This window comes from Struthio camelus, chromosome W (genome assembly GCF_040807025.1).
Source record: "Struthio camelus isolate bStrCam1 chromosome W, bStrCam1.hap1, whole genome shotgun sequence".
Lineage (NCBI taxonomy): Eukaryota > Metazoa > Chordata > Aves > Struthioniformes > Struthionidae > Struthio > Struthio camelus.
Window position 1 is genome coordinate 65843439 of NC_090981.1, and position 15732 is coordinate 65859170.

General features: G+C 51.5%; 1 protein-coding gene across 5 annotated transcripts in view; it reads right to left on the reverse strand.

The window, feature by feature from the left end:
• Window positions 1-1249: 1249 nt before the first annotated feature.
• LOC138064197 (zinc finger and BTB domain-containing protein 7C-like) overlaps window positions 1250-15732 on the reverse strand; it is a 194018-nt gene continuing 179535 nt past the window's right edge. For all 5 annotated transcript variants that reach the window (XM_068925802.1, XM_068925805.1, XM_068925803.1 and 2 more), the window contains 2 exons: window positions 13496-14692; window positions 1250-7008 (listed from right to left, as the gene is read on the reverse strand). In XM_068925802.1, the coding sequence (XP_068781903.1) occupies window positions 6372-7008; window positions 13496-14676 (1818 nt within the window). In that variant the 5' untranslated portion in view covers window positions 14677-14692 and the 3' untranslated portion in view covers window positions 1250-6371. The remainder of the gene's footprint in view (window positions 7009-13495; window positions 14693-15732) is intronic.

Below are 15732 nucleotides of genomic sequence, written 5' to 3' on the forward strand. Positions count from 1 at the left end.
ACAAAATATCTGCGCTGTAGCGAGGATAACAGCTAAACCCATATTGTGTGTACACAGCTCTGCACATATATATTTACACATACATTAGGGTTATTGAATCTATTAAAATAGATATGTGCGCTACACAGCTTGGATATTTCTGCTCCAAAGGAAAAAAGATCCATAATGCTTGGAGCCGTTGCCATCATCTGAGCTGATCAAATGCAACAGAGCAGGACACCGGCCAGCTGGGAGTGGAGCACGTCCGCGTGGGGGCTGCCGCGTGGCACGTGCCCATTGCCCTCGGCTCTCCCATCTCCCTGCAGAAAATCATCTCCCGCGTGTCCCACTCTTTTTTTTTTTCCTTTCCCGGATCCTCTCTTCAGATCCCCATGCCCGTTAGCCCCTGCTTTGCTGGAGCTCGCAGCCCTGTCCCGGCAGCGCGTGGTCGGTGTGAATCACGGCTCACGCTCGCTTCACATCTAGCGACCACAAATGAAGCAGGAGCGGGTGTAAAAAACTGGTTACGAAGCACCTTGGGAGATCTTTGTGTTTCCCGCTGCTTTTTCAGTGATTATCAGTCCCCCTTTTGAACCAGTCTGCAATACCAAGGGCTGGAAACATTTCATCAACATTGGTTAAATGAAACCTGAGGTTCTGGAGAACGAAGATGCCTTCAAGGGCTAAGGCTTAAATATTTCACACTATAAAACTCCGGATAAAATTGCAGAAGTCGGCCCCACCGAGAAAGTCCTGCCATCATTTAAACAACATCGTGCATGGCTCGCTTTGCCTGCCAATTGGCTGCCTGAATTTGAGATGACCCCGAAGCACCTCATGACTGTCCCTGGCACCGCTTTGGGGACAGAGCTGCCACTGGGCCACCACAGGAGGGCAGTGCGAGTTTGAGCGAGCCGGGAACCCGGTGGAGAACGGATGAGCTGAAACAGGGCGGGGGGAAAGCCCCAAATCGAGCTTGCGGCGCCTCGTTTTTTTCTGCAGACGGGTCTCGCATGGGGGTGTCCACCATCCATGTCATCCGCTCGCCTAAGAAAACCAAATGTATTTACAGGGGCACAGCAAGCTTTACAAAACTGTACTTGCTCTGCACACTGGGAAATTTTAGCCATTTCTGCATGATTTTCTTTCAATGAAACCAGCCCAAAGGCACCTGCAATCAGCAGCAGATCCCAGGAAAGCCGGTGCTGGGGGGGCTGGAGGGACCATCTCGCCCTGCGGCACCGTTAAGGACGTACGAACCACTCGCTGCTTCGGGTAATAGTTTATTTTCTCCAGGGGTGGCAAATGTGCAACAGGTACGTTTATAGGACTGCCATTTCGTTAGCCAAGGGGAGTCGCGACCCAACAACAGACCGAAACAAAGAAATCGAATAGTCTACCGCCCTACAGCAATTAGTGCAAGTCAGGGAAAACATCAGTTCGACACAGGAAAACAATGAAAAAGGTGTTTCCAAGCCACAGGTATTTTCTGCGGGGCCACGAGGTGGTTACGCCGCTCGGGGAAGCGAGGGGGACCTGCTGGTGACCGAGGGACGGCGAAATGGCAAAAGCTATTCCTTTCCTTTTTCAGTATTTCGTTTCTCCCGAGCCACTGCAAGAAGATGCTGGTGCACAGATCTCTGAAGGGTGGTGAGCGACGACGGGCAGGGAGTCGCCTTTGCAGCTGAACGCCCGGCCCGCTGTGTGCAGCAGATATCCCTTTTTGCAGCACCACCCGGTGAAAGCAAACACGGCCCGAGCAGCGTTTCCCCCGCACCGTTTTCCCCACCGTGGTCTGGATTATGCAGCAGATAAGAGCAGCTGGTTAGGAGGGAGAGTGTAGCCATATGTTGCTGCTAACAAGCATTTACTGAAGCTGGTTTCTTTCTGCGATTCCCATGTGCCTGATTAGCGCACAGCTCCTCTGAGCAATTTTCAGATTTCACCCCCACCTCGGATCTTTTTTTTTTTTTTTCTTTTTTGGTATTAAAAAAATTAGAGCAGCCAGCATGCGAGCATAAGACTGGGTTAAAAACCACAAGATTAAAAAAAAACACTTCAGAAACATATTAAATTTAAATGGCTAAAATGTTAAGTCACTTCACTTTTTTCCTGCGATTTTTTTTTTTTGCTCAAAAAATACCCTGCTTGTTTGGAACATGCTAGTGAGAAGCTAGCAAGGCTCGCAAAGCCCGGGCTGCAGACGCCCTCCCACCGCTGTGCTTTCCCGGCCAGGGGCTCCCAGCCACTCTCGGGGGGCCACTGCCTCCTCCAGCCATGGGATGATTTTACATATGTGGTTTTTTACAATTTCTGTTTTTGTGGAGGTGGTTTTTTTTTGTTTTTTGGTTTTTTTGGGGGGTGAGAAACACCCTGCCTCTGCAGGGCTGTGCCTGCCCAAAAGCCCCTCGCCATGGGCTGGCCGAGGCTGAGCAGGTCCCCACCGGGGGGATGTGGGGCCCTGGAGAGCGCCGACTCGGTGCCCACTGCGTGGCACATCCAGGCTCTCAGTGCCGCTCGGGGACGGAGAGGGCAGGGAAACGAGCAGCAGCCCGGGGTGCTGTGCTGGGGCTGCGGTGGGGCGTGCGAGCTGCGGGCTGTGCCCAGGCTCGGGAGGGCAGACTGGCCCTTCGCGTCCCGTGCTGTGCCCAGAGGGGCTGATGTTAGCGCATGGGATATTTAACGTCCTAGGCGTTGCCATGCCGCACCATGGGAACTGTTGGTGTGCATTATGCAGAGCTGGGAACTACTGGTAGATAATGGTCAACATCTACCCTACCAAAGCCCCTGTCTGCCCAGAAGAGGGTAGCTGCATCCAAATGACCTGTTGGGAATGGTCCTGGGGCTGTGCTAATGTCTCATCCAGGCCTGGGAAGGGTTTGGGATGGGGCTAGTTGACCCCATTCCTGCTAGGGTCTGCCCTGATGGCTGCAGCCTATCCGGGACCACAAGCGCAAGTGCCACCACGTCCGCGTATGTGTCTGCTGTTGAGCCACCTCCTCCTGGAGCCCGATATTAACGACTGCCATAACTGAATTTCCTGTGTATTTCCAGAGACGGCTGAAGGATCCCATGGCCAACTGTGGCACTTGGTTTTCATGAAGTAAGTGCGATAGGGCAGGTCTGCCTTAGGTGGTCTGGTGAACATCTGGCTTCTCAAACATCAGTAAAGACAGTAGATGGGGGGGGGAAGGGGGGAGATACACCTTACTTTGCTATAGCTAAAGGAAAGCAAAGCAGTTACTCCAAGCTAGTTTTTCCAAACCACACTAGTAAATAGTGGATAGGCAGGTGCAGTCGAATTCGGGTGATTCATCCCATGCTTGGGAGGTCCAACGTAGGTGGGATGAATCACCTTCCAGCAGTACCTGCCTCCCTCCAGAGCAATGGCAAGTTTAGATGAAGGCTGGAATTCAGCTTGCGGATTAGGACACCCAGACTTCAAGTGTCAACATGTAGATGTCTCAATGTGCACAAGGTGTCTGTTACTTAACTTAGAAACGGCTGAACGAAGTGGGAAGAGGCCCACCATTCATACCTGGCGCATATTTTCCAGGGCTTTGCACCGCTTTCGAAAAGAAGCATTAAAATATCAAGGAAATTCTGCAGCTCCTTAGCTGCAAGAATAATTACAGGCCTTGTGTCAGGGATAGCTGTGTGGCCAAGTACCTGCTGCACCCAGGCCACGGTGAGAAGACGAGCAAGAAGCCACCGTGCCAAGGCTTGGTGCTCCTCACACCTGTGTCAACTGGAGAAATGTCGCTGCAGTAGAGAACTTGCCTGGCGTGGGGAAGGAAGGAGAGCAGAACCTCCAGGGAACGCTCTCCAAACTTGGCTATGCACCCACATTGATACCTGTGGCCTGGAGACACCCACACAACACTGAAACGGGAAGAAATAGGTTTTGCTATAGTCATCCCTCCCTGTCCCCAGCGTGCGCTCAACCAGCTACGTACAACCCAAACCAGCGCAATCCGGGAAAATCAACCTTAACTTATTCATGGTCATCGGAGTCGCCACGCAACTGGCTCCCTTGAGCCAGAAACGATCCTGGCCAGATGCTTAGATAACCTGTCATTGGTTTCTTTTTCAAAAATTACCTTTGGAAATTGCCAAATTTGGATGGTGGGCAAACCTGAGTAAGTAGCCAGGCCACCTCCAAAACGTGCCGCCCCACTCAGCTTCTCGAGCAGCTTGGCCTTCCCAGGTTTGCAAAAGAACCACGTCTTGCTAAGAATTTAAGAGCATCAATTAACACAGTTTAATAAATACCTAAAAGGATCTAGTCTTTCTTTTTTTTCTTTCGGTTTCTACCTTCAATAAAAGTTAAGGATGATTGTCCCGTGAGTAACTAAGGCAAATTTGCTTGCATGTGTTGTCGCTCTCTCTCCTTTTTTGTTTGTTTTTTTTTTCATTGTTTTGTACATAAAGCAATCACATAAAAATAGTTATAAATAGAAAAATTGCAAAGGTTTTCCCCCAATAGACAAATAGGAAAAAAACCAAACCCAAAAACAAACCAACAAACAAATTGAGACAAAAAAACCACCTTGCTTCAAGTTCTTGTAGATTATACAGTACTCAGCATCTTTGGATACTTTACAATGACTCCAAATTGTAGACAAAAAACACCTGAAGTAACCAGTCATCTGCAAAATGTAGTTTGTATAAGAAGTCGATTCAGAATAAAAAAAAAAAAAAGTTTGATGCAGTTTTAAAAAGTTTTCTTTTTTCTTTTTTTTTTTTTCTCTCCACTGATTTGTTGCACACGGAGTCTTTGCAGATGTATTTTTGGGAGGAGAAAGCTAGCATCAGGCAGTTTATTAGGATCATTCATTGATGCATGTTCTCTGAACAGAAAGGACTCGCTCCTGCCCTGGCGGGAGGAAGCAGGGGGAGGCGCGACTTCGAAGCCTGCACTCGTTGCATCCGCCGACACCAAAAAAACGCTCCAGCAGCGAGACCCTCGTTCAGCCGTGGCTTCAGAGCAGCACCAGCAATGGATAAAACCAAAAGTCAGACCAAAAAAAAAAAAAAACCCTACAGTCCTCTTGTTCCCTTTGATTCTGCTGATGTGGAAAGATAACAGTAAATAGAGCAAACAAAAAAAAGCCCTAATTTTTAACATTTACATTTTTTGAGTTCCTGTTTTATGTAAAAGCAGCCAAGCCGTACTCTCTTAACTCACTTTTCTTAAGGTCAAGACGCTCACCCTGTGGCTGCTGGGCTGAGCGAGGCTCGCAGGGCTCTTCCAGCCGCTTCTGGGCCTCGAGGGAAATGGGGGAGAACTATCAGCTCGAGGATGCCCTAGCACTTGGTGACAATGTCGCTTGTGGGGGGGGCACTTTAGGGGAAGCCTTTTTGACAAAGGTCCCCCGAGGCATGAAAATACACACGCAAAGCTTTTTTTCTATTCAGAATTGCAGATTTGGTGACACCCAAGTGTGTTGCAAATTTCTATCACCAAAATACATATAGAATTTTTTTTTTTTTGAGGGAGGGGAAGGAATGAAGGAGAAATATCCAGACTTTTCAAAATGGTCAGCGGGCATGAATCCAAGTGAGCTGTTCTGCCTCTTTGGTTTGAACTGACTTTTTCAGTTCAAAACCCCCACGTGCTTTATTTTTGCAACGCGAGGGTTAAAAAAAAAAAAAAAAAGCTCAGAATCAAAACATTTCCCCTCCTTCCAAAAAAACAAAAAAAACCTTCACATTTGTAAGCGACCGAAGTTAAGACGCTCAGAACGGCATTTGGTTCTCCTTTGGAAATTCTGAAACGGCACCAAAATAACCCAAACTTCCCCCAGCTTCGCTCCTGGATGATATTCAACCTCTTTTGCTTTTAGGGTCCCAACTCGTCCTGGACAGCGGGGCTTTCGCCAACCCCAAAATCCCTCGGAGGTGTGTGACGTGCAGTGGTCGGGACCCTTGCCCTTCCCCACCGGTGTGCCCTGGTGGGTCCCCCTCGCCTTCGCCACGGTCCCTTGTAGAATAAATTTTGTTGCCGGACATGGGAATTAATAAAAGGAAAAAAAAAAAACCCAAAAAGTCCTTTTGACCAAAAGGGCCGAGGAATGTAACGTATCAAAAGACAGTCTGGACGGCTCGTCCGTGCCCAGCTGGCGGGTGGAAAATGGCCACGGTCTCCCCAGAAGAGCTGTCCCGCGGAGATGGCCGTGTCCCCCGGGGCTAAGGCAAGCGACGTTTTTAGGGGTGTCGAAGAGAGCGGCAGCCCCGGCGGGGCCGGGATGGCACCCGGGGGCAGCCCCGTGCCGCGCGCCCGGCGGCGGCTCGACGCGGCGCGGACCCGGCTCGCTTCTCTGGAGCAGGACGCCGCCGGACAGTTGAACCCGAGGGCAGCCCCGGGGCAGGGAGCGGTCCCCCTCGCCCGTTTAGTTGCCCGCCTCGGAGATGGGGGCCACGTGCGCGAGCCCCGCCAGGCCGCTGAAGCCCGTGCTCCAGGGGTCGGGCAGGGGGAAGAAAGGCTGGGCCGAGAGGTTGTCGTTGTGGCCCAGGGCGAAGGCGAAAATGCCCGCGTTCCTCTCCATGTCCAGCTGGGCTCGCCTCAACAGCTTCATCTGGGTTTCTTCGAAGCGGCTCTCCAGCTCTTGCAGGCTAAAAGCGTCCTTGGCCCCGCTCAGGAAGTGCTCGGGGCTGGGGCCGGGAAGGCACATGGGCCCACCGCCCAGGTGGCCGCCCATCTCCTGTAGGCCGGGCGGCACGGCGAAGCCCTTCTCGCCCGGCGGGCCGCCCGGGGCGAAGAGCAGGCTGGCGGCCCGCCACGCCGCCGGCTTGCGGCCGCGCCGGGGACGGGCTATGCGGCAGCTCTGGCGCTTGATGTGGCGGTGGAGGTGGTCGGAGCGCGTGAAGCTCTTGTAGCAGAACTCGCACTGGTAGGGCCGCACGCCCGTGTGGATGCGCATGTGGTTCTTCAGGTCGTAGTTGTGCACGAACTTGGCGTTGCAGTGGATGCAGAGGTAGGGCCGCTCGCCCGTGTGCTTCCGCATGTGGATCTTGAGCTTGTCCTGCCTGCAAAACAAGAGGCCGGTCAGCGAGGTTGCAAGGGGCAAGTATGGTTGACTCCCCCCCCACCACCTCCTTCCACCCAAATCAGGAGAAAGAAAATGGGTTTAAAAAGCTCAAGAAGACAAGAGGCGGTTGCAGGGGGCTGAACCACCCAGAGACACGGTGCGGGGTTGGTCCCCAGCCCTCGGACCAGCTCTTCCATCCCTCAAGGAGGACTCTGGCCCCATGGTGGCGGGGTTTTGGCGTATCGAGCTTCAGGGCTCCTGCAGGGCATGCAAAAAAAGGTCGAGTTTAGGTCGGCTCGTTGGGCTTTTTGACCTTGCTCAGGTTCGCAGCGGGTGGAGGAAAGGCTGGCCTGCCCCCTCGCTGCCCACGCTCTCGTCGCCCCCTGCGAGGGACAGCCCCTGCCCTTTAGGAGTTTGCATCCCATCCCGACGAGCTCGAAACGGCTTAATTGGAAAAGATAAAAAGAAAAAAAGAGAGAGAATAAAGCCTATACGTGGGAATATCCAAAGAAGTGATATATTCCTATATAGATATATTTATGCATGCAAAGGAGGGCATAAGGTGATGTGAGAAAGCCTGGCGTTTTGGGCCGGCACTGCTTAGCCAAGTCTCTCTCCGTGCTGATTTTCCTCTTATGCTTTCACTGACCGCTGGGTGTCTCAGGAGCTTTCCTCTGGAGCCGGGGCCGCTGCCCAGGCGAGAGCGGCGGGCGCGCGGGCACGGGTGGGCGCTTTCCACGGGGTGTTGTTTGGAGGGATGGTCTCCAAGGTCGGCACACACAAAACACTTGCACGTCCAGCCTCCAAGATGCAGGGATAGCGCCCACCCCGACGGCGTTTCTTCACAAAGACAAGCTTTTCGGGGGGGGGGGGGGGAACACCTAAAAGCAGCAAGAACATTTTCCCAGGCTGGCCGTCCCAGTCACTATTTTTTCCAATAAATAAATATTTCCTTCTGCAGTCTACAGAATCACAGCTAAGGCGTACGATTATAAAAAGCAAAGCTGACTGAGCCGAGCCAAGCACGCTGTCTAGATTACACAAGTGGAGTTCAACGCGGAAAGTAAGTAAAGAGCAAAGTGAGAGAATTTACACTGGTTTCTGAAATGCTTTTGGTTTGATCTCCGCGACACGTTAGCCTCTCTCTCCGAGGCTAAGAATATGGGGAATATATAGAGTCGTGCTATTAATACACATAAAATACGTGAGCATGCAAGAAAGCAAAAATATATTTATGCTGGCAGGTCGAGCAAGGTGTTGCTTGTGCACTGATTTCTGCCACCTTGCCCGCGCACAACTTGAAATACTTTTCGGTGCCGTGATCAAATCCTGCTGCTTTACACGAGCCCTGAGGTCGTTCAGCGCCCAGAACGGAGTTCACCCAGTACGCGGGACAGCCACGGGCAGGACTCCCACTGGGTCCGCGCAGCGCCAGACGACTGTTTGCTGCCAGTGTCGCTGTTCTGAAAGCCTCCGGCAAGAAGTAAGGAATCCAAGAAGGAAGCAGAGAAGCGTCCCGAGCACGAGGGGCACTTCTTCACCGGATGATCCTTTTTTTCCCCGGGGGGAAAACCTGCCCCAGCCCAACCCAGCATCTGCAGGATAGCGTAGCTGCCGCGCAGGCGACGGAGATGCTCCCTGCCCGTACGGCAGCTCGAACGAGCTCGCGCCGCCTTTGGTTTTCCACGGCTCGTAACTTGTACCGATTTTTAGGGAGGCAGAGAAAAGCATCCCCTGGGCTCCGCGCCAACGCCAGTGCCAGATCCCAAGTTCCCACTCCAAAGAGCCCGACCCGAACTTCGCAAAGACGCCGCTAGCCCACGATTTTAGCACGGGCACGTTTCCCCTTAGCCTCGCTCTCGGAAAGCGCTGAAATCGGTTCTCGGGAACGGACAAAGCAGCACGGAAAAGTTCAGCCCGAACGCATAACGCTCAGCGAAGATAGAAGCAGGCGAAAACAGCGTCTCGTAACGCGAAGCGTTGGGAAACGTTAATAAAAAGCAGAGCTACCAGCCCCACCTATAATATAATTTAAACCTATATATGTAATGTTTAACCTAGCAGGATCACTTTTCCTAATAAACACGCAGCGTGCCAGGACTGTACAATGTAAATACAGGCAGAGCTTTTCCAGGCTATTACCAGTCGCTGTCAGCAGACCGGGAGAAACTCGATGCTTCGGTGCACACCTCGACCACAGCGGCAGCCCACGGGCTATAGAGTAAGAGAGGTTTTATGGGCTTTATTCTTTTTCTTCCAAAACCACTAACTTTCAGGTCATCCAGAGAGGCACAGGGAGAAGCTCCCAGGTAAGGGGCAGCCCCGGGGCCAGACGCTGGGTACGTGCCGTCGCTCCCGCTGCCACCCTCGCCGGGAGGCTGTGCGGTTTGAGCTCGCTGCCAGGCCCGCGCCGCCTCTGACGGCTGTGGCTTTCTGCCGTGACCCGTCCGCGGGCACGCCGCGGCACCTAAAATCGCGCTGCGTGCGTGTGAATGCCCTTAATGCAATTGCGTCGGGAGAGCGAGTAGGGCTCTGCGAGCTGCCGCAGCACAAATAATATGAACAAATAATGTTAACCTTTTCGGGCTGGAGCAGTTTCTCCTTGAACACTCTGGGGATGCCTCGGTGCAAAAGCGGAAACATGTGCAGTTTTCTTTAGACCTTTAGCAGTGCAAAACAGCAGACCAGAACCTGAGCAGCCTTTGCTTAAGAAAAAATTGATGAGCTCTTAAACAAAGTCCCACTTCCTGCAATTAGATGTCCATCACAGCCAAGACTGATGCAGGGTCCTTGCTGCAGGACGTAGGGAACCCTCTATACTTCTTCCAGTAAATTCGCTCCTATGCAGCGCCAGGAGTGCAGGAATAACGCATGGGAAGGATTAATCCATGAATCGTGGGGGGAGCCTGGGCCCCCTGGCACCCTGCTCCCCTGTGCTCAGGTTTGCACCTCCCTGGGGAGCCGCCGCTCGCTGCAGTGGGTGACAGCCCGACGCTTTCAGGAAGCGGGAGACTCCCCGTGGAGAGGGAAACACGTTAACGCAAGTGGCCGCGCTCAGGAAATCCCGGCAAAAATCTGTTTCGACATCCCAACCGCTCCACTTCGTTTCGATATACTATACCCGCACATTATAGTACTACTGAACAACAAACTAAACCCAAACAGATGTGTGCCGTTCAAAGTGTTTCTAAATGCATTAAAAAAAAAAAAAAAGCAATGTTTTGAAACTTCCACTTGGTTCAGTACGTTAAAGGAGGAGAAAACCCTCCAGCCTTCAGTTCTGCATGGGGTGGTGGGAGCCTTCGCTTGGACCCTGCAAACACGCTGCGTGGGAACGACTTCCTTCCAGCAAGGGGATGGGACGCCCCCCGGGGACTGTGCCTTTCGGACAAGTCCTAATTTCCTTTGTGATCATTTGCTTGGCTTAAAGTCCTCCTACCCTTATGCTTTGTATTTAGAAGCTGCTGAGGATAAGGAAGGCATAAAGGAGTTGTGAAGTTTAAACATAAATTAGGTAATGGCCCATGCTAGACCAAAATGGGGTGTGATGCTGCGCAAGCAAACACCCTTTGCAATGGCATGCGTTTCCCCATTCGAGACCAGGTTTCCTTGCCTGTTTTTCCCAGACCAGGAACAGTAATAGAGAACGCAGCTGTGGTTATGGGACCAGTCATCGGCCCTTTTAAGCTCAGCACCCTGTGGCGCTGGGGCTTGAGTCAAACCATGGGTGGCATCAACCATCTCTAACAGTGCCAGGTGCTGATTCCCACTTTGGGATGTGGCATGAAGAAGTCCAAGGCGCAGGGCTCAGGGGGTCCAGCAAGCTGCAGGAGCAGACCCTCGCTGGCCAAAATGAAATGAGAACTGCCTCGGCAGTTCAAAAACAACTTGAAAACCGCCCTCCGAGGAGGAGCAGCTCAACATGCCGTGGTTTTGTGAGATCCCCCTCAACCGCTGCGAAGACAAACGCATGCAAACGCAAGCTTGGCAGGGGCTGCCACGGCCTCTTGAGCTGCTGCTGTTAGAGATACTTTGAGAGCTGGTTGCAGGTAGCCAGAGACTTGGCAAGGTGGAGGCAGCCTTGGTAGCATCGCTGTACAGAGCTTCCCACCCCCCAGATGCTGGTTTAACCTGACTGTGGTTTATCAAAGCCTGGAGTAAGAGTCAGGATACCCAAATTCTCACTCAAAACCCTCCTACTAGCTTTTGCAGTGACTGTGAGTCAATACTAACATCTCTCCATGCCTCACTTTCCCCTAATAAAGCTAACAACACTGACCTCACTTGTAAAAGACTTTGGGTGCCCTCTGGAAGGACTAAGCTCTACCATTCCCATTAAGGGAAAGGTGTCGCTGACCTGCCAAGTCACACCACTCCCTGCTCTGCAATTATCACTGGCAGCATCGCATCCAGGATCAGCAATGGGGGCTCAGGGGAGACCTGGCCAAGCCCCAGCCATGGCCTGGCCTCCAGTCCAGGATGGAGATATATCCAAAAGGGTGAACCCACACTGCTCCTCCTGTTGCATGTCCCAAAGGAGGAGCACGTGTGTCTGGAGGTGATGACTGCACACTGACACCGGTATGGGACACCGAGAGCCAGAACCAAATACCTACAGTCAGGAGTTAGCACTGGGCACTGGCCTTTGGCCTGCAAATACCAGGGTGAGCCAGATCACTTTGAGTACACCTGGCCAAGGCACGATGCTCCACGCATTATAATATGGTGTCTGCTGCGCTAATGGAGCGGAGCACGGAAATTTATTTTCAGGTCAAATCCTCATCATCTGCATAAATCCCACTTGAATATTATCGCAGGGATGGGAGAAGAAAAGACAGGCTGAATACAGGAGCACCCCAGGTGTCTGGCCATTGCTGGGAGCTCGGCGTTGCCTACTGCGCACATTATTTTCTTCTGGTTCGCTCGCCCCAGCCTAATAGGGCTCTCCGTCGCATATGCAGCCAGAAGCTAAAATACCATGCTCTTGTCAGAAAGCTTTATTATTGTGGTAAAGATTATACTCATTAGATATTAATTATACCCAGCAAGAGCAAGTCCAGGAATCTATTTGTCTCTGCGCACTGATTAAACTTGCCCAGCTTTCTAGGGAAGGGTTGCACGCCTTATGTCTGTGTAGCCCTCTGAGAGCCTACTCCCATTTATTAGCATGGAGGGCTCTGCTGGGCTGCAGAGAGGTGGTGAGACTGGGAATTGGCACAGAAGGTGGATTTGAGCTTGCTGTCTCTGGTCAGGCCTGTCTTGGAGCAACCTACCTGGCTTAAGACTGGTTTGACCTCACTTGAAATACCTAAAAATAAGTTGCTTAATCTAAGTCACACAGGCTGTCTTTGCAGTCAGTGATGGACAGGCACCCCTTATTCATCTACCTTAGTGTTGGCCAAATGCCTCCGAAGGTGCCTTTCTCTTCCCACCGACTACAGAGGGAGCCTGGGTGCCAGACTCTCGGACGGCTGACGTTAGGGGAGCTGAATCCCACCCTTGCAGACAAATGCGTAGCAGTTAGGACCACTCTGGCCTCAGAAAGCACAAATGCTGTCATGCTTAAACATATGTAACTTGGTTGCGGTCTATACTGATGCCAAAACGATGTGCAAAACCAAATTACATCCCACAGCTAAATGTCCCTCCTAACTCAGAGCATCTCCCAGCACAGTAGAGACGAAGCTTCTTTGGCTCTTTCACCAAAAACAGCCATCTGTTTTCCACTGGTCCTAGGCACAAACAGGTCTTTCTGCTCCACCTGTGGTAAACTACAGCGAGGCTGAAAATATTCTATTATTTATTTTAGCTTTTGTCCAGTGAGTGGCTATGAGGCATCATGCACAACCCACCCAAATACATGGGCTTGTTCTCTTTCTTTTTTCTCTCTCTCTTTTCTCTCTTTCTCCTTCCCTCCCTCCTTTTTTTCAAACAGCTAGACCGTGTTCTTTTTGCTACTCTCTTTAGGGCAAAAGAGATATAGTTTAGGTGCCTGTGTCTCCATAGCCCTGCTTTACTGTTGGTATGGAAGTAACTGTGCTAGAACACAGCCAGAGAAAACCCTCGAGAAGTGGACAGTGATTGCAAATGACCCTTGCAGACCCAGCGGAGAAGTCACCGCAACTTCTGATGGGGGTCACTGCTCCCTCATCCAGAAAGAAGTGCCCCTACAATGGAAATTACTGCCTCTGCAGGTGGAAACCTCTGCCCTTCACTGACAATTAACCCTCCAGCTGCAGTTGCCACGTCCGTCAAAGGAGAACAAAAGCGATGCCTTGGGACCACCTGATGCCACCGTAAAGATTTTCTCCTCTGCTACCTGCCATGTGCCCCAGGGGCAGGCTGCTGTCTCCCTTCGTGGCACCCTAGCCAGCCACCTGGTACAGCTACAGGAATCAGCCATGGGTGTGAGACTCTGACCCCTCCAGCCACCCCCGTCATCCCCTGCCACCCCACCAAGCATGGCAGAGATAACCAACACCCACCTGGTAAAGCGGACTTCACAAATATTGCACATATACGGCTTCTCTCCTGTGTGGGTCCTCATGTGCCGGGGTAGCTTTCCGGCCCCCATGATGACTTTGTTACAGATGGGACACTGCTGAGATGCCTTGGGCTTTATCTTCCTCTCTTCCTCCAAGGGCCATGGAGGAAAAACTCCTCCAAACTGGGTTGCACTTAGGAAATTGAGATAAGCACTATAGTCAGTCTCTGCTTTAATATGCCCTAAGGGAGGTGCTGGGGTGTTAGTAAATATGTCCTTGAAGAAGTCATTAGGGAAAGGAGGTGGAGGCAAGTCTTCCTTCTCCTCCTCTTCCTTGATCTTCCTCTTTTTGATCACCAGATCCAAAGGGCCATTGTCCACTTGTGGCTCGTCGAGCTGGGAAAAGGAACTAAAATCACCGTTCCACAGGTGGGGAAAGAAGCTAGGGGTGAAAGGAGAGAGAGCTGGCCTCCTTTCTGGGATGTTTGCCTTAGGGTACAAGTTCTCCCTCAGCAAGGACTCAATGGAGAAGTCTCGTATCACACCCAAGTGTCCAGAGGAGTTATTGGCTGGATAGTGATTTGGAAAGTCTTTAGGTGCTTCTGTGTATGCTTCTTCGGTAAGATCAGACTTAGAAGGGCTTTGGTGACAGCTTACTTCTTGGACATCAGTTAGATTCTCCTGACTGACAAAATCCTCCACTTCTTCCTCCTCCTCCTCCTCCTCCTCATCTTCATCTTCATCTTCATCATCATCTTCATCCTCTTTGTCATCTTCCTCTTCTGCCTCTCTGTCAGGCTCCATGATTTCAAGGCATACGTTGATAATGCACTGAATCTCCAGCATCTTGGCAGCGCTGAGGATGTGCTTGACATTTGAGGTGGTAATGGTGAGGGTTGAGGTGTAGGCAAACTCGAGGATGGCAGAAAGTGCTTCAGGCTTGACAAAGTCAATCTCGTAAACATAGGGCTGGTCTGTTAAAGTGCCGGTAGTGAAGAGTTTTTTGAAGTACTTGCTGCAGGCAGCAAGAACGGACCGATGAGTCCGGTACTCCTGGTCCTGTACAATGAGGATGACATCGCAGAGGAGACCGTCATGTCGCTGCTCATTTAAACCACATAAGACTTCACTGCTGTGGTTCGGGAATGGGATCCCAATAAGATCTTCAATGCCATTGGCCATATTCTCATTTAGTGTCCTAGGACAAAACAGACAGTAGGGCATTAGCAGGGGGGTTCCCGATCGGTAACATCAAAATGACCCTGCCTTCTCCCACAGTATTCTTCTCTCCACTGCACCACTTCCATCTCCATAATCGCTCTCTGTTTCCACTGCCCTAACGCGTTATATCTCCGTGTCACCTTTACCTCCCTTCTGCGTCCTCCGCGATTTAACCTCTGCTTTCCTCTATGACCCTTCAAGTCTCCTTCTTTGTCTCCGCCCTTCTCTCCTCTGTTCTCAGCCTGTCCCTTGTCAGTACCACCAGATACTCCCTCTTCTCTTTCACATCTCACCCCCAGGAATCTTGTGCTACGATCTCCTCCTCATGATGCCTCTTCCACATCCTCCTAGAGCCAACACCATGTAGGTGCATGTAGAACTTGCCATGTTGGGAGCAATCTGGGGAAAGGGTGATGTTGCATTGCTTCACATTGCTTAGTTCCAGCACTTACACCACTTAAGCAAGACTAGCCAGGGAGTGTCCTTTGAGCTACGCAATTGTTTTCATGACTGATACAACTGGACTTCCCAAGCTAGGAGGGACATAGCTATTTGCTGCAGCAGGAGCGTGGCCCTTATGGGCCAGCAGGTGCAGTTCTGCATCCCCTGCTCTACTCATGCCTGGCAGCTACCCCATGTGGACACCCATACAACGACGTCTTGCTGAGGGGTCTGGGAACAGGGGAGGCAAACTGGGCAGACAAAGAGAGAAAGACAACCAAGCACCCAACCGCCGAGCAAGGGCCTGGCCAGAGGCAGATAGGTACATGTCAACTCCACCCATGAGCTGAGCTTGCTCTGGTCCCGATTCTGTTCAGGCATGTTAGCATGTTATCAAATGCCCCATGTGCCTGGTAGAAACCTTCCCAGAGCAGCTCCAGCTTCAAAGCAGAATTCGGAAGCAAAAAGCCCACACCCAAAAGGAAAACCTAATTTTTGCCGTTTTTTAATCTGTAAGATTTTTCCGCTTTCAAACGGCTCCAACAGCCCTTCCAACATGAGAAATCCCAGGAAAGG